At 37.7% G+C, this 22,073-nt stretch overlaps 3 protein-coding genes across 3 annotated transcripts; 1 reads left to right on the top strand and 2 right to left on the bottom strand.

The window, feature by feature from the left end:
* Window positions 1–2,946: 2,946 nt before the first annotated feature.
* LOC145499770 (green-sensitive opsin-like) lies at window positions 2,947–5,111 on the bottom strand. The gene has a single exon (XM_081479299.1). It carries the CDS (start codon window positions 3,997–3,999, stop codon window positions 3,106–3,108), a length of 894 nt encoding a protein of 297 aa, XP_081335425.1. The 5' UTR covers window positions 4,000–5,111; the 3' UTR covers window positions 2,947–3,105.
* A 9,370-nt stretch (window positions 5,112–14,481) lies between these two features.
* Window positions 14,482–15,621, bottom strand: LOC145499331 (uncharacterized). The gene has a single exon (XM_081478832.1). It carries the CDS (start codon window positions 15,496–15,498, stop codon window positions 14,599–14,601), a length of 900 nt encoding a protein of 299 aa, XP_081334958.1. The 5' UTR covers window positions 15,499–15,621; the 3' UTR covers window positions 14,482–14,598.
* A 5,496-nt stretch (window positions 15,622–21,117) lies between these two features.
* LOC145500149 (uncharacterized) lies at window positions 21,118–22,045 on the top strand. Its single transcript, XM_081479629.1, has one exon. It carries the CDS (start codon window positions 21,227–21,229, stop codon window positions 22,043–22,045), a length of 819 nt encoding a protein of 272 aa, XP_081335755.1. The 5' UTR covers window positions 21,118–21,226.
* Window positions 22,046–22,073: the final 28 nt, after the last annotated feature.

The raw sequence follows: 22,073 nt of genomic DNA, 5'->3' as shown, positions 1-22,073 counted from the left end.
AAATTAAGTGGGGCTATATTTCGGCCAGCAAGCTCGAAACCGAGCGTTCAATTATTTTTGCCCTAGCGATTTCACTGAAAACCAAGGTCATCACGATTTAGTTTAAATTCCCTGGGACTGCGAAATATCGTCCAAGTTCTTGGAAATCAAGTCTAAGGTTGTCAAAATCAAGCTGCGCGTAAGCCGGTCTCGGCTAGTTTTTCAGTGTTGAAATTAAGTGGGGTATATTTCGGCCAGCAAGCTCGAAACCGAACGTTCAATTATTTTTCCCCTTGCGATTTCACTGAAATCCAAGGTCATCACGATTTAGTTTAGAAAATTACTCTAAATGCTAGGTGGAGGAAATAATTGGAATAAAATGGCTTACCTTATGTTTGCATTGCGTTATTTTTATGTCTCTGGGTTTCTAGAGGTGGTTTAGAGCCATTTAGGCGAGTTTTACTTTCTGGAGGTTTGCTTCCCCTAAAGAGAAACGAAACTTAGGAAGGCGACCTACTGGCCAGACGGCCCGCACTGAAAGCGCCATAAATTCCACAAAAATGTTCTAATCTCGTCAAAATTGCCTCCTGGCAGCCGTCGTTAACTCTTCTTCCCATTCGCTTTTTCCCAAGGTTTCAAATAAGTTTATCTTAACCACCCGAGAATCGCTGGTTTTCCAGCTCTTGTTTTCCATTTTTGCTCCGTCTCGATCCGTAACCGATTATCTTGGCCACACGATTTGAATTTCGTGACAAAGTCGCCTCCAACCGTCGAGAGGCACGGGGTATTTTTTGATGCTGTTGGAGACAACTTTGTCACGATAGCCCGGTCGCTAAGCTAGAAATTCAAAAAAAAAAAAAAAAAAAAAAAAAAAAAACATAAACTGTGGGCCCCAAAATTATATCACGCACAAAATATGTCACAACTTGCCGAAATTTACCGCCTGTTTCCTAGACGCATTACCGCGGAGTTTGTCATTCCTATCTGTATATCCGTAGGTGTGTTCCTACGAATTGTAAACTCTTGTACGAGTTAGGTATATATATAGGTGCTTCGGTTGTATTGTTAAACTTGCTGACGAAGCGTGCGTTAGTCACACGAAACGCATAGGAGAAATAAAGAAGTTACACAACTACAGTTCGCAGAGTGCTGCTCACTAGTTAAGTTTTTATTAAATTGTTCTAGTCTACGAGTCTTCATAACATGATGTGCTAAACATATCTCTCGTCTGGTTTATTGGTTCACCGCTACGACACACTGTATGAGGTACAAGAACTGGCAAATCTCCACTACATGAGCTGCATTGCTCCGATGGATTTCCTCATTCTCGATATTTGAGCCACTCTACCTTGTAAACTTCTCGTCGTCTTGCCCTACAAATTTTTCTTCTCGCCTGAAGACGAAAGCGTAGTCTGCTTTACGCGACTCAGCGCCGTTAGATCGACTGCGAATAGGTTACGAATAAGATCCGAAACGACTCTGCTCGCAGGGTAGCTACGAAAGATCTTCAGAGAAATCGAGTTTTTTTGTTATGAAATACAAATGCACAACATGCGTGCAAACCATCGGAGGGGGTCTTATAACCGGAATTTTCCGGCATTTCCTTAATCTTCTTTCTTGCCCTCCCAACTACACCCGTACATCGATTATTCACAATAGAACATGAAACCGTTGTCAAGTATCTTGTTCATCATGCGTTTTCAACTTCCGGTGGATTCATATGCCATCTAGAATAGTGTAAAAAGGTTTGAGTCACTAAAGGAGATGACTGTAGGGTTAAGGTGCGTGTCTGAATTGCAGTTGTTGTCAAAAAAAAAAAAAAAAAAAAAAGTCGGTTTCCTAATAATTTTTAAATAACAAATCCAAACAAAGACAGAGTCAATTGGTAGCATCATTGCTACTTTTATTTATCTTTATCATAATCTAATATGTTATATCGCACTAAGTATGCTTTTAAACATCTATCAAATTTTCATATTGTACATTTAAAATGTATTATACCATCATTCAACCTAGGACCCTTTTCCCTTCGAAAGTGGAAGGACAGACAAAGACACTGGTGTTGGCCGGTACGTTCTGCTATGTCATTGATCCCTTGATAATATAAACCAAATGAAGTAATTCAGTAAGAATAAATTTCGATGGAGAAAATGTTGGCGATGTCAACCAGCAAAAAGATTTCTGCTCAATATTCTTTGAGGAAATTGGATTTGTTTTAGTTTATTTCTTGTTTGTTTGCATTTCACTGTTTTTTTCTCCATGGCTTTCCCCGCCCTTCCGAAACTTTAAAAGGAAAAGGCGGCCCCGGGACAAGTTTGAAGTGTTCTATTTGCGAACGGGAAACTCCCTTGAAATAAAGCGCCTCTTTACGTTCTAATATGCAGGAGCTTGTTATTTACATACAGGATAAAGGTTAATCCGAGTAACTGCATTGTGATTAATTATATATAGGTAGCACATGCAAGGAAAATTAGCGATATTGCATTTCGGTATTATTCTATACCATCGTCAGACTCAATTATACAAGGTTCATCGCCTGGTAGATTTACTAACTAATTGAACCAAATCGTTCTCTACCGAGTCATGTAGACTATTAACTATTTGACACGTTGAGTGCTAGAAAATCGCAATACCATAATCGCACTCAAGATGGTATAACATGACTATAAATTAAATCGTCAATTAACTTAACATCAATTTTAGTCACCTACTCTTAAACTTAAGATATAGGCAATAAAACACCAGATATACTTTTGTTCCTAGAGCACAGCGTCTTGTTTATTTTCCTTTAAACTACAATGAAATCACGATTTCTCGAGCCCTCATTTTCTGAAAACTCCCGATAACTATAACCAAAAGTCGTTTCCCACTCCTCACCCGAACACTCTACCTTTACCTCTGATTTCTCCAACAGTGCGATTTTTCGCTCTAATTTTCGTTTCCATTAGAGGTTCAAAAAATACGGATTCCATTGTATGTTCATCTGCTGTAGGTTAGACTTTCTCACGACGATAATTCTTTTGTTCTCTCATCGTGCTCGTTCATCTATAAAATGTGGGTTAATGTAATGTTTGAAAACAACAAAGCTGGACAGAGAAACTGGAATAGCTTTTTATAGTATCTGCATTACATGTCACGAAGAGGAACTGCAACTTGTCTTTGCTGCTGAGGTTGTTTGCGGAAGAGAGCAAGTAAAGCTGATCTGTATTCTGGCATGCGGATAGTGTATAATATAGGATTTACTAGAGAGTTTGCATAAAATAAAGCCAACAATGCAGAATTTAAATGAAAATCCACTGAAAAGGACAGAGACTGATATATTTTAAATTTAGTAATAAAAACGACATAACGCAATATAACGTATGGCAGGCACAACAGAAGAGATACAACAGTCACAATTAACAATGTCATGGTCAGTTTTCTTTCTCTACTGGTTGCACCATGGTGTTGAGGCTGCGCTCCACAACGGACTTTAATAACAATGGACGTGTAAGAAACACAAATGATCAAAAGGGAAATTGCAAAAAATGTCACATATAAGTAAACAAAGTAATATGATTCATCAAACTGTGCGAGAAGTATACAAGCTATTGTTACCAACCCAGATGAAACCCAAACAGCGGCAATTATTAATCGATATACCCGTTTTTTTAGCACACGATGCCTAAAAGGGAAGAACGTCGCGCGCAACCGTTCTAAAGCGATGATGGCGATGTTCATAAACGAATCAAGGACGAATAACTTTCCTAGTGCTATTAGAAAATAACCCGTCCAAAGTTCAAATGAATGCCCCTTCCACAGATTACAGAATACTCCAGGCCAATAGAACCGAAGAAAGACAACATCTCCTGCTACAAACATATCTATAACTGCCAAATTTATCACCAGGTACATGCTACGTTTCCGGAGATTACGGTTTCTTATAAACACAATTATCGTACAGAGGTTGAGTATAACTATAGCAACACACTCGACTAAGCATACAGTCATCCAAGGTATGCAGTCAGATAAAGACCGCATCTCAAAGCTCTGTCCTTTTCGTATTACTGTTAGAAGTAATTACTCGTCTGCCTGTGGAAAGAAATGAATTATTATTGCCAGGTTCTTTTTCTGCTTGTGTAAGACATGCAATTAACAGGGAAGAAAAGCTTGCATAAATGTGCAGATTTTATTTTCGAGAGCATATGCTGTAATTCCTAGGCTTTCGAGGTGTTGAAAAGCAGTTTTTAATATGTTGCTTCCAATAATTAGGTCTGTTGTAGTTTTTAATATGTCTGTTGATATGTTTGTTTTCAATAATTTGATGTAAGCTCTAAATACCGAAAGCGTATGCTTAAATTTCGGGGTTTTAAAGGAGGGAAATTTGGTTCTTATATATTTACAAGATTTCACTCCACAAAAATGTAGAAGTTGTGTAAAGATTAAATCAAGTTTGCTATTTCTTTGAATCAAAAAGAAAGCTTACTTTAACTTTAACAGGTTACAAAATTTACTGACAATAGGAGATTGTCAGGTGTAGTTGAAAGAAATCTTTGCTATTGTAAACCAAATAAAGCGGTTATTACACAGCTCAGAGACCAGTATAGCACTCTATTCTGTCTTTCCTTTTCTCCGCAAACGTCGTTTAACTTCTCGCCTTCAGAGTTATCTTTTCGCCCGATCAGCCTTGATGCCATCACTAGTGCTATTTTTTCTATTAAATGTTTTACTGGAGAGCCTCTTCAATCGAATTAGAATCTGAATTAAAAATAACGATGCTGTTGTTTATCTTTTTCACGCTAAAATGCTCCTGTTGTGAAAGAGGATAAATTTGTAATATTGATGATATAATGCTGTTTAACTTGAACTAAGAATTTAAACCATTCACACCCCACAACGTGTAGATACGTCTAATCGCGCACAAAGAACTAAGTAACGCTTTTCTTGGTATTAGAATGTTCAAATGGACTTAATTATGAAACATTCTGGGAGAGAAAACATCCGTAACATTGGGAAAACTCAACGGCAAAGCATAACAACAATATATTTTAGGTTAAGTATCAAAAAGTGAACAGCTCCCAGTTGGCTTGATTGTTCATTTGGTAGCGCACTGCACCGGTATCACAGAGGTCACGGGTTGGAACCCCGTTCAAGGCTGAATCTGAATTTTTTCCAGGCTATGATTTCACAACTGCTTAAGTTGTGTGTTAAACTGTGATGGTCAATCATGTCTTTTTCTGCACTTGTATCAAAAGAACAGTTGAAACAACTCTCAAACTTACCTTAGTCGAGGCTCTCCCCTTGAATTTCTCGTTGGAGAATAAATACACACTGTAAAGAAAATGATATAATAAGATAACTGATATAAAATAGAACGCAAATACGCAAGAAGCGACCGTCCTAAATGGCGTAGAATCGGTAAAATAATGTTGATAACGTATCCACGAGATATATTGTATTTATTTATTTTCATGCTTTCTCAAAGAGTGATTGTTATAGCATTGTAAAAACAAAGATTACAAAGCTCAGCAGTTATCAATTAAAGTTCTTTCCAAACTTCTACGAAAACAAGTTACCAGAACAAATACTGGGAAGATAAGTGAAAATAAGTTGAAACAACTTCAACTTACCCAGTTGTAAACAAGATGCTCTCTCTGGTGAGTCTCTGTGTTAAAAGATCTGATAAATTTTTGCTCTAAAGAGAAAGACGAGTTTAATAGTTAGAGCGAAAATCTATCTTACAAAAGTAATGTACCTCTATAAAAAGATGGGCTGATATGGATAGAAGCAAATACTAGCGGCTAATGATGAGCAAGTCTTTTTGTGGTACGTTAAGTTTAATTTTCCATTCAATACAAATTGCCTTTTTCGGGATGTCTTGTCATCTATTTGTGAATAGCACAAGACAGGTAAAGAACCTAAATAAGTTAAGTTAGAAATAATTTAAAAATGGAAATATTTTCCTTTTCTCGAAGAAAAACGTTCCTTTCTCCTGAGCCGACATAAATTTACAACATTGTTGAGAACACGCCACTATTGTTGGATGTAAGCGCCTCAATATTTTACAACAATTTTAGTGCAAGGGGTAGGTAAAACGCAATGTATGGCGTTCAGATCTACTACATCACCATAACGTCTCTATATTCAATTAGCTGCACACAAAAAAGAAATTCACTTTCCATGATGTTAATCTGTTTTAAGTGACAGTGGACATTATCATCCATTTGGCATAGACTTCAACCCACCTTGATAGGAAACTTTAGATCCTGGTAAATAGACCCAAAATAAAACTGTGGTCTAGTTAAAACTAAATTTGCTTTAAAATATGGAAGTGACATGTATTCACCGAGATTTGTTTACAATATTTCCTTGGCTAACTTTGCACTTAAATATAATGATTTTGAAAAGCTCTCATTATAGTATTGGGCATTTCTATTTTTTCTTGATGTTATTTTCGCCACTAAACAGGATATGCCTACAATAACAATTATCAGTAAAAATTCAGTGTGTCTTTAACCTACCTTGCCAATAGGAAACTTCAGTTCCTGGTGAGTGGGTCTTACAAGCAGCTCAGCAATGGAAAACAGTCACCCTGCAAAGACATCATTTGGTTGAGCATAAAAAATTGACAATTTTGCCTCCACTTATGCAATATTGACTAGTGGAAAATTAAATAATTGTTGACTAAAAATTTATGCATCTTAATTTTAAGCAGGTGTTGACAATCCAACTCTGCTCTAAAATACTGCTACCCGATTGCACAACCTCAAGACGTAACCCGGCTATTACGAGTTCAGTTCAGTATTTTTCTTGATCTAACCTGAGAATATTGAAATGTAGAAACCTTCCGTTCTTTTAAATAATTCGAATGAATAATTTGTTTTAAATTTCGCGCTATGTGCAAAAACCGAAACGTTCGAAACTCTTGCAACGGTTGAAAGATTAAAGGTTAAAGGGAATTAATTTTGTCTTAGGTCTCTGAGCTGGCCCTATTCTCCCAGAGGAGAGCTAAGAATTAGTATATATAGTAGAGGTCTCTGAGCTAAGCGCTGGGTTTAATGTTTCATTTTGAATTAACGCGTGTTCGTGACTGTACTTTATAGTTCAACATTAGAGCTCGACGACGAATCTCGTATAATCTGTGTCAAGAAAAAAAAATACAGGCAGGTCTTTTTACGTAACTAACTGTGGATCATTGAATGTAGCTTACTTTATTTCCGATAATACTCGACTCGTTAAATTTTCTCATTTCGCCAGCTTCAGACTATATGACGCTTGATTTTAACATCGAACTTTACCCAGGTTTTTTCTCTGCTTAATCTTTCTGAATGTTTGTCTTTGTTTAAAAGGCCCTTTCAACTGAAAGTTACAGACCTCGATAATTTTCTAAATGCTGCAACCCGGAATTTATACAACAGTTTAAACCCACCTTTGTCGTCGTTTCTTTGGCCTATAATTGTTCTCATCATTTACGTGATAGCTATAACTTTCTTGTTTTCGGCGGTAAAGGAAAATGTTGCGAAAGATCCCTTTATAAAATTTACGGCTACAGCCTAGGCGAATTTGATGTACACCTATATTTGAACCTTTAAAGTTTTGAATTTCTAATTATTGGAACGCCCGCAATACCATGCTCAATTTTGTAGCAGCTTGAAAGAGTTCTATTAATCGAGAGGTTCAGCTGTTTCTCTATTTTTGTAAAGAACTGCATAAAATATTTGCCCTTACCAGCAGATCACAGAAGACTTGCCATTCGAATTCGGTTGTGTTTTCAGATATTAGACAGTTAAGCGAGACGTAAACTTAAAGCTTTCTCCAAAACAGTAAAATAACTGTAACGTAGAAGAGACGCGTCCCACTAACTGTAATGTCTTTAACATGGGCCGCTTTTAATTCATAAGACTTAATTTTGATTGGTATATTGCCAGTGTACATGTCTGCTTTAACACTATTCAAAGAAAAAAGAAATAGTGGAAACGAATTAACTGAAAAGTGAATGCAAAACTTTCTCTCGGTTTCTACTTTGAGTTTAATACGATATTCTTGACAGCAACCATGGGCCAAATTGTTTGACTATTGCAGCGTAATATAAAGAACCAGCAAAAAAGTTTAGAAAGTCATTAAGCCTACCTTGTAAAGAAGAAACTTCTTAGTGATTGGTCTCAGAGCTAAAGAGGAACAGTGACTGCAAGCTATAAGATAAAACTCATTTTACGTAATTAAGTAGAAGAATTAAATGTAAACAATATGTCAAAATGCTCTGGCCTTAAATAGTAATTAGTTGAATATTTTTCCGTTTCGCTTTTCTCCTGTATGTGACAAAAAGACAAACATAACGCTCCAAACTGAATTTTCCCCATAAGAACTTTGCACTAAACATGCAAGAGGTGATATCCATGGTAAAAAAAAAATGTATCAGGAAATATGCCATGAAATATGTCTAAAGACTCTCTAAACTGCGTTGCTAATAAAAAAGAAATTAAAAAAAAAAACGAAAAAAAAAAAGAAACAACTAGCATTGTGGGGAAGTTGATTCAACTTCCAAAACGGGAGAACAGTAAAATTGCATTAATTCTGAACTAAATACCTTCGTGTAAACAAACTGTCAATATGCTATGCCGTTGAATAACAATTGGCTTAACAGTCTGGAACCAAGAAATAAACATCAAGCTACTAACGTAACTAAAACTTGCTGGCGGAGCACGAAATATAAAAATCAAGTTCAGTCCTATAACATTGATCAGCAGACCTATTCTACTATGTTTATGAAAGGCCGGTGCCTTCTTTTTTTCAGGATTTTGTGGTTTTTAACGTTCTAAGAATTTGTTTTTTGTTCAGTATCAATGACGTCTGCCCAGATCCTCTCAATAGTCCAGGTGAATTATCTTCCAATTTCTTTTGCTCTCTTTTTATTTCATACACGACCAAAGAACTCCATCCTTTTAATAAAGGTCATTATTTTAACGATAACATTCTTTTAAATTAAGGTTAAAATAGTTCTTGTTTTGCATTAATGCTTAACGCTAATTCAAAGCAACTTTAAAAACATTCGCAAAACAATTATTTTTGGCTAAGGTGCAGAGAGATGGCCTATTGTAAATGATTGGCAAATCACTCTCAGTTACAACATTTCTGAGGACAATTTAAATACACGCGACTTAATAATACCTCAAAATACTGTAATAGTCACTTTAGGAGTTAACTAGTCAACACTTATTTCTTGCCCAATATTTGCTGCTTTCTGGCGTTAATTTCCCTCCAAAAGCTCGCTCATGTTGACAGTCACTACACCAGTTTTTAATCATCTTGTCATCCTATTGATTATTTGACAGATAACGCATCCAACTTGAAGGACGCTAATTTCGTTTCGACTTCCTTTCAGCTGCTTCTAAAAAAAGTTAATACTTTGAAATTCTCATTTCGTCTTCTGTGCGAAGTCATTATCATGCATAGCTGTCTTCATCTTTTTTACGTCGGTGTTTCGTAATAATAATAATAATAATAATAATAATAATAATAAAAATTTTACTGTGAAGGAGGGAAGCGTAGGGGAAGTATTACCGAGTCTGCGATGTAGAACTGTTAGAATGCTGCGAGAACTCGATCTGATCACGTGTTCGATTTAACCGGCTTTCCCTCCCTTCCCCCTTGTTATTGTAAAGTGTACAGGCTCGCTTGGCCACCTTTTTCAATCCATGGAAGTGACTGTCTGCCTGCCCTTTTCCCTAGTCTCCCACAGGAGTTAATTTTCGTTTTAATGGTAATTCTAGTAACGGCCAAAAAGCATGCAGGAATTATTTCTTTAAAGACTAGATATACATATATCTATTGCATTGATATCTCAATAGTCTGTTCACGTGACATGGAATTTTTACAGTAACTATATTTTCGAGAAAGTTTTCGTCGAAATTTGGTGTTTTTCAGGTAGTTTAAATTTCTGTTTTTGAATGATGTTGGATTTTTATAGGTATTTTAAGTCAAAAAATGCACAGTTCTTTCACAAATTTAGATGCTTTTTAAGATGTGTAAGCATAACTGTTAAGTCAAAATGTCTGGACAAAGAAAGCGGGGTGCACCAACATCTCACCCCATTCCCTCCGGTTCACACTCGAGAAGAGACGAAAAGCCCAGGATAAAAAGGGATTAAAATCGCAGATTACGATGGCCTGGTCATGTACTAACGTTGCCGCCAATGAAAGGACAACAAAAGTTGCCTTGAGATGGACACCAATTGGGAGAAGAAAGAGAATCAGGCCACAAACTACCTGGAGGAGGACATTGTTGAAGGAGCTGGAAGAAATGGATCAAGATCTTATGGGACGAAACACAAAACAAAGCACAGGACAGGGTTCAGTGGCGCTGTATGACTGCGCCCTTATGTCCCAGCCGGGACGAAAAGGATAAACGTGTTATAAGTAAATAAATAAGGTTAAGCTTAAGGCTTCGGTTTCTACTGATTGACTTCATACTTCGTACGTGGTCTGCCAGTAGACCATTTCCGAGTTGTCTTTTGCCTCTCTATCAAAACGAGTCTACGTGCGAAACCATTCATATGGAAATGAGTTCCGCCTACAAGTTGATTTTCATTCAAATCAAACTCATTTTCATAAGAAAGGTTTTGCACGAAGACTCCCTTTGAAACAGAGGCACAAAGAAACTCGGAAATGGCCTCTTAATGAACTAGTTCATGCTTTGCGTGCGTATTTGTGATTGACTATAAAGTTCTATCAGTTGGGCGAATAATTGTTTAAATCACTAAGCATGGCTGCCCAGTCTTTTTAGCCCATTAAGGTTATTTCGGGCAGCCATGTACTCTTTTTATTTTAAACTTATTTTTGTTCACTCAATTTCTAGCTGAATGAGTACAAATAAAGTTGTTGTTGTAAGTGGAACGAAAAAGTTTCATCTGGTTTCTAGAATTTTCAACGAAATATCCATCTGTTCGAATTAATAAAAATGTAGGCAAACAAACTCAAAATACTCAATTGAGTTTTGGTGTAATCTTAGCTTGGTAAAAGTCAGAGGACCAAAGTAGTGTTTGGATTGTTCAGAATGATGTTCACATTGCCGAAATTTCAACTAAAAGAACCACAGCTTAAATGAAACTAAGATAGAGAATAGGAGAAGAGATTTGCTAGCGTCAAAATCAAGTTGCGCGTAAGCCGGTCTGGGCTACTCTTTCACTGTTGAAATTAAGTGGGACTATATTTCTGTCAGCAAGCTCGAAACCGAGCGTTCAGTTATTTTTCCCTTGGCGATTTCACTGAAAACCAAGGTCATCACGATTTACTAGTTTAGAAAATTACTCTAAATTGCTACGTGTCAGCGATAATAGCTGGTTTTCACATGACGTCACTAAAATTCAAATTACAAAACTATTGATCTTCCTGAGATTTAACTTTAATGATGTATAAGAGCAGCTGAAAACTAATATTCATACAAATTTTCGCTCCGAATGGGTTCTTGGTTTTGTGATACGCTACACTCGAATTTCTAAGCTTTTGCGTGACGCGGCATTTACATGATGGCCTAGAGAGCTGTCATTTTATGGTTAATAAAGTGACTTATTTCGGGACATTTGGCTATCTGAACAGTTCATGTCTAACAAGAAGTATTGTTTCAATGTTTTAGAGTTCCTCGAGGGATAAATTCAAGCTTCTGTGGCAAAACTCAGTGACAGATGTTTCTGTTGGTTTCCGGCCGCCATGTTGGTGCCCATCCGTATGGGCACCAGCATGGCGTCTTCATACAAATCTCTATAAATTTGTGTAGAATATTTCTCCGCATATCTTGGAGAGGAAAAATTGCTGCGACCAGAATCTTGGAGAGAGTCTTTGCATATTTACCTTTTTTCATTTCCCAGATTCTGGACTTTTTTTTTTTCTGGACAATTTTGAATGGCGTGACACTGAAAACCAGCAGTTGGAATAAAATGGCTTACCTTATGTTTGCATTGCGTTATTTTGATATCTCTGGGTTCCTGGGGGTGGTTTAGAGCCATTTAGGCGAGTTTTACTTACTGGCGGTTTGCTTCCCCTAAAGAGAAACGAAACTTAGGCGGGCGAGCCACTGGCCAGACGGCCCGCACTCAAAGCGCCGTAAATTCCACAAAAATGGTCTAATCTCGCCAAAATTGCCTCTTGGCAGCCGTAGATAACTCTTCTTTCCATTCGTTTTCTCCCAAGGTTCCAAAGTTTATCTTAACCACCCGGGAATCGCTGGTTTTCCAGCTCTTGCTTTCCAATTTTTGCTCCGTATCGATCCGTAACCGATTATCTTGGCCACACGATTTGAATTTCGTGACAAAGTTGCCTCCGACCGTTGAGAGGCAAGGGGCATTTTTTGAGGCAATTAGAGGCAACTTTGTCACGATGGCCCGGTCGCTAAGCTACAACTTCGAAAAAAAGAACTAAAACTGTGGGCCCCAAAATTATATCACGATGAAAACATGTCACACCTTGCCGAAATTTGCCGCCTGTTTCCTAGACGCATTACCGCGGAGTTTGTCATTCCTATCTGTATATCCGTATGTGTGTTCCTTCGAAATGTAAACTCTTGTACGGGTTAGGTATATATACAGGCGCTTCTTGTTGTATTGTTAAACTCGCTGACGAAGTTTGCGTTAGTCACACGAAACGCGTAGAAGAAATAAAGAAGTTATACAACTACAGTTCGCAGAGTGCTGCTCACTAGTTAAGTTTTTATTAAATCGTTCTAGTCTTCATAACGTGATGTACTAAACATATCTCTCGTCTGGTTTATTGGTTCACCGCTAAGACACATACTGTATGAGGTACAAGAACTGGCAAACCTCCACTACGTGAGCTGCATTGCCCCGATGGATTTCCTCATTCTCGATATTTGAGCCACTCTACCTTGCAAACTTCTCGTCGCCTTGCCCTACAAATTTTTCTTCTCGCCTGAAGACGAAAGCGTAGTCTGCTTTACGCGACTCAGCGCCGTTAGATCGAATGCGAATAGGTTACGAATAAGATCCGAAACGACTCTGCTCGCAGGGTAGCTGCGAAAGATCTTCAGAGAAATCGAGTTTTTTTTCGTTATGAAATACAAACGTACAACATGCATGTAAACCATCGGAGGGGGTCTTATAACCGGAATTTTCCGGCATTTCCTTAATCTTCTTTCTTGCCCTCCCAACTACACCCGTACATCGATTATTCACAATAGAACACGAAACCGTTGTTAAGTATTTTGCTCATCATGCGTTTTCAACTTCCGGTGGATTCATACGCTATCTATAACAGTGTAAAAAGGTTTGAGTCACTAAAGGAGATGACTTTAGGGTTAAGGTGCGTGTCTGAATTGCAGTTGTTGTAAAAAAAAACAAAACAAAGAAAGTCAAAAGAGAAAGTCAATTCGTAGCATCATTGATACTTTTATTTATCTTTATCATAATCTAATATGTTATACAGCACTAAGTATGCTTTTAAACATCTATCAAATTTTCATATTGTACATTTAAAATGTATTATAACATCATTGAACCTAGGACCCTTTTCCCTTCGAAAGTGGAAGGGCAGACAAAGACCCTGTGTTGGCCGTTACGTTCTGCTATGTCATTGATCCCTTGATAATATAAACCAAATGAAGTAACTCGGTAAGAATAACTTTCGATGGAGAAAATTTCGGCGACGTCAACCCCCCAAAAGATTTCTGCTCAAAATTCTTTGAGGAAATTGGATTTGTTTTAGTTTATTTTTTGTTTGTTTGTTTGTTTGTTTGTTTGCATTTCACTATTTTTTTCTCCATGGCTTTCCCCGCCCTTCCGAAACTTTAAAAGGAAAAGGCGGCCTCGGGACAAGTTTGGAGTGTTCTATTTCCGAACGGGAAACTCCCTTGAAATAAAGCGCCTCTTTACGTTCTGATATGCAGGAGCTTGTTAATTATCTACATAAAGGCTAAAGGTTAATCCGAGTAACTGCATTGTGACTAATTATATATAGGTAGCACATGCAAGGAAAATTAGCGATATTACATTTCGTTATTATTCTATACCATCTTCAGACTCAATTATACAAGATTCATCGCCTGGTAGATTTACTAACTAATTGAACCAAATCGTTCTCTACCGAGTCATGTAGACTGTTGACTAACTGACACGTTGAGTGCTAGAAAATCGCAATACCATAATCGCGCATAAGGTGGTATAACATGACTATAAATTAAATCGTCAATGAACTTAACATCAATTTTAGTCACCTATTCTGAAACTTAAGATACAGACAATAAAACCCCAGATATACTTTTGTTCCTAGAGCACAGCGTCTTGTTTATTTTCCTTTAAACTACAATGAAATCGCAATTTCTCGAACCCCCATTTTCTGAAACCTCCCGATAACTGAAACCAAAAGTCGTTTCCCACTCCTCACCCGAACACTCTACCTTTACCTCCGATTTCTCCAACAGCACGATTTTTCGCTCTAATTTTTGTTTCCATTGGAGGTTTGAAAAATCGGAATTTCATTGTATGTTCATCTGCTGTACGTCAGACTTTCTCACGACGATAATTGTTTTGTTCTCTCATCGTGCTCGTTCATCTATAAAATGTGGGGTTAATGTAATGTTTAAAAACAACAAAGCCGGGCAGAGAAACTGGAATAGCTTTTTATAGTCTCTGCATTACATGTCACGAAGAGGAAAAACTGCAACTTGTCTTTGTTGCTGAGGTTGTTTGCGGAAGGGAGCAAGTAAAGCTGATCTGTATTCTGGCAAACGGATAGTGTATAATATAGGATTTACAAGAGAGTTTGCATAAAGTAAAACCAACAATGCAGACCTTAAATGAAAACCCACTGAAAAGGACTTGAACTGATATATTTCAAATTTAGTGATAACAACGACAAAACGGAATAGAACGAATGGCAGGCACAACAGAAGAGATACAACAGTCACAATTAACAATGTCATGGTCAGTTTTCTTTCTCTACTGGTTGCACCATGGTGTTGAAGTTGCGCTCCACATCGGACTTTAATAACAATGGACGTGTAAGAAACACAAATGCTCAAAAGGCAAATTGAATAAAATGTCAAAGGTAAGTAATTACTGTAATATGATTCATCAAACTGTACGAGAAGTATATAAGCTATTGTTAGCAACCCAGCTGTTACCCAAACAGCGGCAATTAGTAATCGGTATACCCATTTTTTAAGCATTCGATACCTGAACGGGTAGACCGTCGCGTGCAGCCGTTCTAAAGCAATAATGGCCATGTTTGTTAATGAACTAAAGAGGAAGAAAAACATCATAACAAACAGAAAGTAATATGTCCCATCTTCAATTGAAACCGTATACATCCATAAATTACACATTACTCCAGGCAAATAGAACAGATTAAACACAGCATTCCCTGCTACAAACATATCTGTAACTACTAGATTTATCATCAGGTACATGCTACGCTTGCGAAGATTGCGGTTTCTTATAAAAGTAATTATCGTGCAGAGGTTGAGTGTTGCTATAGCAACAGACTCGGCTAGGCCTACAGTCATCCAGGGTATGCACTCAGTTAAGGACCACATCTCAAAGCTCTGTCCTTTTCGTATTACTGTTAGAAGTAATTACTCGTCTACCTGTGGAAAGATCGAAGTGAATTGTTACTATTGTCAGGTTCTTTTTCTGCCTGTAGTAAAGCATGCAGTTAACTGCAGGGATGCAAAGCTCACACCAATGTGCAGATTTAATTTTTGAAAGCACGTCCTGGCATTGATCGGATTTCAATGTGTTGAAAACCAGTTTTCAATATGTTGCTTTCAATAATCAGGTGTGTTGTAGTTTTTAATATGTCTGTAAATATGTATGTTTTCAATAAAATACCGAAAGCTTATGCTTAAATTTCGGAGTCTTAAAGGAAGGAAATTTGGTTTTTAAAAATCTTAACGGAAATATTTACAATATTTCACTCCACAAAACTGTATAAATTCTATAAAGATTAAATCAACTGAAGTTTGTTTTTTCATTTAATCAAAAAGAAAGCTTTCTTTAATTTTTGCAGTTTACAAAATTTATTGATAATAGGAGACTGTCCAATGTAGTTGACAGAAATCGTTGCCATTGGAAACCAAATAAAGCGGTTATTACACAGCTTAGAGAAGAGAAGCACGCTATTCTGTCTTTTCTTTTCTCCGCAACGTAACGTCGTTTAACTTCTCGCCTTCGGAGCCATTTTTTACGCAAAATCAGCGTTGATGCCATCAATGGTGCTATTTTTCGTCAAATGTTTTTATTAAATAGCCTCTTAACTCGAAGCAGAAGCTGAATTAAAAATAACGATGCCGTTGTTTATCTTTTTCAAGCAAAAATGCGCTTGAGTTGTCATCCCCGATAAATTTGTATAACACTGAGAATATAATGCTAGCTGTATAACTTGACCTGAGAATTTAAACAAATTGCACCTCAAAACGTCTAGATACATTTAATCGCGCATAAAGAACAAAGTAACGCTAATCTTGGTATTAGAATTATCAAATGGACTTAAGAGTGCCTGCCTGTAAAAATCAGACAAATTCTTAATTTCGCGGCAAGGGTCGAAAATTTGATTTCGCTCATATTCTTATGGTAGTTAGGCTAGGGCATGACAAAAACTACTGAATAATTTTTTGGGCAAAATATTCTTTTATTTCAAAGAAATATGCAAATTACCAAATTCCGTTAAAATCGTCATTTGACCCACCATTTTATTAAACAAGTTTGAGAGCCTCGCATGCAAAACCACATCATTTTTCCGTCTTTAAAAGACCCAAATATTTTTGTGCAATGTTTAAATGTGTACTGGGTTGATTTGAGGGAATGTTGCGTTGTCGTTTTGGGTGCGAAATAATTAAATTTCGAAGACATGTATTTCATTTACTTAAAAGTACTTCGTGAATATAATTAATTTTCACCATGTGCGAAACCTTCAAATAGATCAAGCGTCTGGTGGTTGAATCGCAAAAGGATGGTCTACAGATTCCTGTAAAAGTTTCTTTGGGCAAATGATTGTGAGCGACGCGATAGCTTTTCAAAGTACGTCAAAAATGCAAATATTTGACCATCCGTCGTCAAATTTCAATTTACGGGTTAGACGTATATTTTAGCATGCGCCAAATGACTTGACCTATATTAAGTTGAGATAGTCAAAGAGCTGATAATTTCGAAATGCTCTAACCTTGTTTGCTGTAAAAGGCAGGTCCAAAAGTCGATTTGACGTATTTCTAGCCGATCTCTCACCATTTGTCGCACAAAAAGCAGAAGTTTGCTTTTGTTCACACAACGTTAACGTCCGATGTACATCGCCTACTTTCAACCTATTATTGGTCGAATACTATGAATCTGTGATCATCTTTCGGCACATATGATCACCACTGTATCTAAGTCAAAAACGGTTGAGTCATTTGTAGATAGTTCCTTGCTTTGCACTGCGTCAAAATATCACGTTTGATCGATTGCTGACCATTGCTGATAAGCGCGTCGGCGCAGCACAATCTTAGAGCCGTTATATTTGTTCGTCACGCAATGCTGTCACGGCATATGCTGCACATTTTGATCTATTTTCTAAAGATCATTCTCAGGATAAGTGAAACAATTTATTCATTGTTTATCTGTTCATATATATAACAATATGTGTATATTTATATAATTGTCACGGTATTCTACAGTGAACGTGGCCCCGGTCCAAATCACGTTTGTAGTACGTTCTGATGTTTCAGACAACAGCTGATAAAGCTAGTGCTTGTACTCACTACAATTTTGAAAAAATCGCCATAAACAAATTATAGATCAATGAAGCAAGAACTAGTTGAAATAAAAATAGGAAATAATTCGTGAGAAAAACACACTAAATTTAATTAGTAATTACGTGAGTAAACAAACCCTGGCCACGTCATTTTATTTGGCGTATTTTATTTGCTTAGTGGCGAGGCATTGGTATGTTTGTAACAGAAAATAGAGGACTGTTGTCAATACCGTCCAAAATTATTGTCAGCAAAATGCTGTAAATAAAACCCCTATTGACCAGTTACCCCTGTTAAGCGTCCACGGCCACCATTTAGTCGTTCCTATAAGGGTTTCTCTATCCCGGTCGGGGGGGGGGGGGACTCCGATATGGAGTGGACGGGGATGCTCGTCGGAAATTTTGAATTTAACCCCTAAAAGAAACCAATCTGGGCGTGGCCGAAGCTTATGCAGACCCCTAAAAGAGACCAGTTTATAACACAGACAAATAAAAAGTACAGTGACTTTTAATGATGGCGAATTTGTTTATATGAATTGAGTAAATATAAAGAATCAAAATTCTTTCTGTTTTGTTATTTGTTCGCGTGCAACCCTTAACGAGACCTTGACGGCTAAAAATAATGACATTTTGCCCAGAACACCCTAAGCGAGACCAAAATCCGAAATTTACACCCCTGAGCGAGACGACGAACATCCCCGTCCATTGCATATGGGAGTCCCCCCCCCCCCGGGCTCTCTATTGTCTTTACCCCTATTGAGCGGCAACCCCAAATTTAAAAACTTTGTTTTGCAAAGTGTGATGGCGGATAAGAGTCTCAAATAAAACGTGACGAGTGATAATTCAAACACACCTCTTCGTGGGTGTCTTGAATTGACACCATGTTCACCAAGAAATTTATAACCCGATAGTGAAAAATATTCAAGGTACACCAACCTCTATTAAGCGGCCAACCCCTATTAAGCGGTCACAACCCATTTCCCCGAGGCTAGCCCACTGTATTGTATGTAAAGTTAAACCAAAAATGATTGCACAGCGCGAAAAGACCTAGGTACGAGTTTTAGCGTTACGTATTACGCAGGGCATATAGCTGGTTTTCACGTGACGTCACTAAAATTCAAACAACGAAACTATTGATCCTCCTGAGATTTTACTTTAATGATGTATAAGAGCAGCTGAAAACTAATATTCATACAAATTTTCGCTCCGAATGGGTTCTTGGTTTTGTGATACACTACGCTTGAATTTCTAAGCTTTTGCGTGACGCGGCATTTACATGACGGCCTAGAGAGCTGTCATGATGGTTAAAAAAGTGACTTATTTCGGGGAACTTGGCTATCTGAACAGTTCATGTCTGAGAAAAAGTATTATTTTAATGTTTTAGAGTTTCTCGAGGGATAAATTCACGCTTTTGTAGCAAAACTCAGTGACAGATGTTTCTGTTGGTTTCCGGCCGCCATGTTGGTGCCCATCCGTATGGGCACCAGCATGGCATCTCCATACAAATCTCTGTAAATTTGGGTAAAAAATTTCTTCGCATATCTCGCATAAGATTGCTGTGACCATAGTTTTGGCGAGAGTCGTTGCATATTTACCTTCTTTTATTTCCCAGATTCTGGACTTTATCTATTGACCGGTTTTGTTTTTTATTTTGATCTATTTTGAATTGCGTGACACTGAAAACCAGCAATAGGTAGCGGTGGTCGAGTAAAAGATGACAACTGGGGCAATGGTAAACTATTCATTCTTTTCATTTCTTAATTTAATCTCTTCCTTCTCAACAAGACTGTGTGCTCCCAGTGGTTCCAAGCGTTACGGAGCCCTGCGTATTAGGATAGAAGTTGCCCTACCCCTGTCTCCTAAAATGGGATGACAGCATTGCGTGACAAAGAAACAAGGAACCGCTGCAAGCAAGGATTCCAGCAGCAATAGATCAAACCATGATCATCAAACGTAATATTTTGGTGTAGTGCAAAGCAAGCAGCTATCTACAAATGACTCAGACGTTTTTGACTTAGATGCAGTGGTGATCATATGTGTCGAAAGAGGGTCACAGATTCACGGTATTCGACCATGACAGTTCGCGATGTACATCGGACGTTATGTAAACGAACGCAAACTTCTGCTTTATGTGCGACGAATGGTGAGAAAAACACGTCAAACCGGCTTTGAGCCTGCCTTTTACAGCAAATAAGGTTAGAGCATTTCGAAATTATCGGCTCTGTGTCTATTTCAACTTAATATAGGCCAAGCCATATGGCGCATGCTAAAATATACGTCTAACCCGTAAATTGAAATTTGACGACGGATGGTCAAATATTTGCATTTTTGACGTACTTTGAAAAGCTATCGCGTCGCTCACAATCATTTGCCCAAAGAAATTTTTACAGGAATCTGTAGACCATCCTTTTGCGATTCAACCACCAGACGCTCAATCCATTTGAAGGTTTCGCACATGGTGAAAATTAATTATATTCACGAAGTAGTTTTAAGAAATGAAATAGATGTTTTCGAAATTTAATTATTTCGCACCCAAAAAGACAACGCAACATTCCCTAAAATCAACCCAATACACATTTAAACATTGCACAAAAATATTTGGGTGTTTTAAAGACGGAAGAATGATGTGGTTTTGCATGCGAGGCTCTCAAACTTGTTTAATAAAATGGTGGGTCAAATGACGATTTTAATGGAATTTGGTAATTTGCGTATTTCTTTGAAATAAAAGGATATTTTGCCAAAAAAACTATCCAGTAGTTTTTGTCATGCCCTAGCCTATCTACCATAAAAAGATGAGCGAAATGGAATTTTCGACCCTTGCCGAGTTATTTACCATATTTATGGACAGGGACTCTTAATTACTAAATAGTCTCGAAGAGAGAACATCATAACCTTGGCAAAAATCAACGGCAAAGCAACAATATCTTTTAGGCTAAGCAGTCAAAAGACACCAAATCTATATCCTAGTTGGCTTGATAACTCAGTTGGTAGAGCAATGCACCGGTATCGCAGAGGTCTTGGGTTCGCATCCCATTGAACGCTTGTGTTGTGTGTATATGATCTTTCATATATTCATTTGTATCAAAAGAACAGTTGAATCAACTCTGAAACTTACGTTAGTATAGAGGCCCCTTGAATTTCTCGTTGTAGAATAAATGCACACTGTAAAGAAAATAATATAATAAGATAACTGATATAAAAGAGGAAGCAAATACGCAATCAGTGATCTGCATGTTTTTTATTGCAAATTTTGATTAACCTTCGATGCGCACCAAAAGACCTAAGTTGGCGTAACGTGTCCATTGTTGTAATATTAACTTGTGGGTACCCCTCTGTGGAGTCCCTTACGTTTTTCGTGGGCCGCCCCACATCTCGCGAACATGTGAGTTGGCTTATATCGGACATTGTGTTGACAGTGCTTAACGTTGCGTTGAGTATTTGAGCCTTATCTAAAGCTATCTTACAACATGGTGTCAGAAGTGAAAACCTTTTAGAGATTGCAAGGAGTTTATCAGGGCTTGGCTGAGTTACAAACCGCGATGGCTGAGCGAGATACGAGAACTCCAGGTCCTTTGGTGCTCGATGCAAACGCAGCGGACAACTGGAGAAAGTTTTTAATGCAGTTTGAAATTTATCTTGTGGCGAAAAGCAAAGATGACAAACCGGACAAATTGAAGGTAAACATGTTACTTCACTGTGCTGGACCCGAAGCGATTGAAGAATATAATCATTTTGTTTACAATGCTGGAGAAGACAAAGAATGTTATGCGGATGTTTGCAGCAAATTTAAGGCACTCTGTGAGGGAGCAAGGAATGTCATTTATGAGAGGTTAGTGTTTAATAAGCGTAACCAGAAAGAGGGAGAGCGAGTTGATAACTTTGTCAGCGAACTGAAACGGTTGTCGCTAACATGTGAATTCGGCGAACTGCGAGATTCGCTAATAAGAGATCGAATTGTGGGAGGTGTATTATCTGATGAGCTGAGAGGGGAACTGCTTAAGGAACCTGATCTAATCGTACAGAAGGCTCATGATTATTGTCGTACCTTTGAAGCCTCAGAATTACAAAAGTTCAAGTTCAGCATTCAAGCGAGTGCTGGAACTGAGCATTCATTAGGAATTCAGCCTGTTAGAAAGTCAAAAGAAGCTGACAAGACAGCTGCTCGTTCTTGTAAGTTTTGTGGTTACAAGCACCCATTTACTCGACCATCTCGTTGTTCCGCATTTGGAAAACAGTGCTTAAAGTGTAAGAAAGAAGGTCATTTTGCCCAAGTGTGCCCAGGGAATGTAAAAGAAGGTTCGAAAGTTGATTTAGTGCAACAAGAAAGTCCACCAGACCTAGACACTCAATATGAATAAGGAAGTACATACCTATTTTGGATCTATT

This window comes from Orbicella franksi, chromosome 10 (genome assembly GCF_964199315.1).
Source record: "Orbicella franksi chromosome 10, jaOrbFran1.1, whole genome shotgun sequence".
Taxonomy (NCBI): Eukaryota; Metazoa; Cnidaria; class Anthozoa; order Scleractinia; family Merulinidae; genus Orbicella; species Orbicella franksi.
The sequence above is the reverse complement of the archived record's forward strand: the minus strand, read 5'-3'. Positions and strand labels throughout refer to the sequence as shown.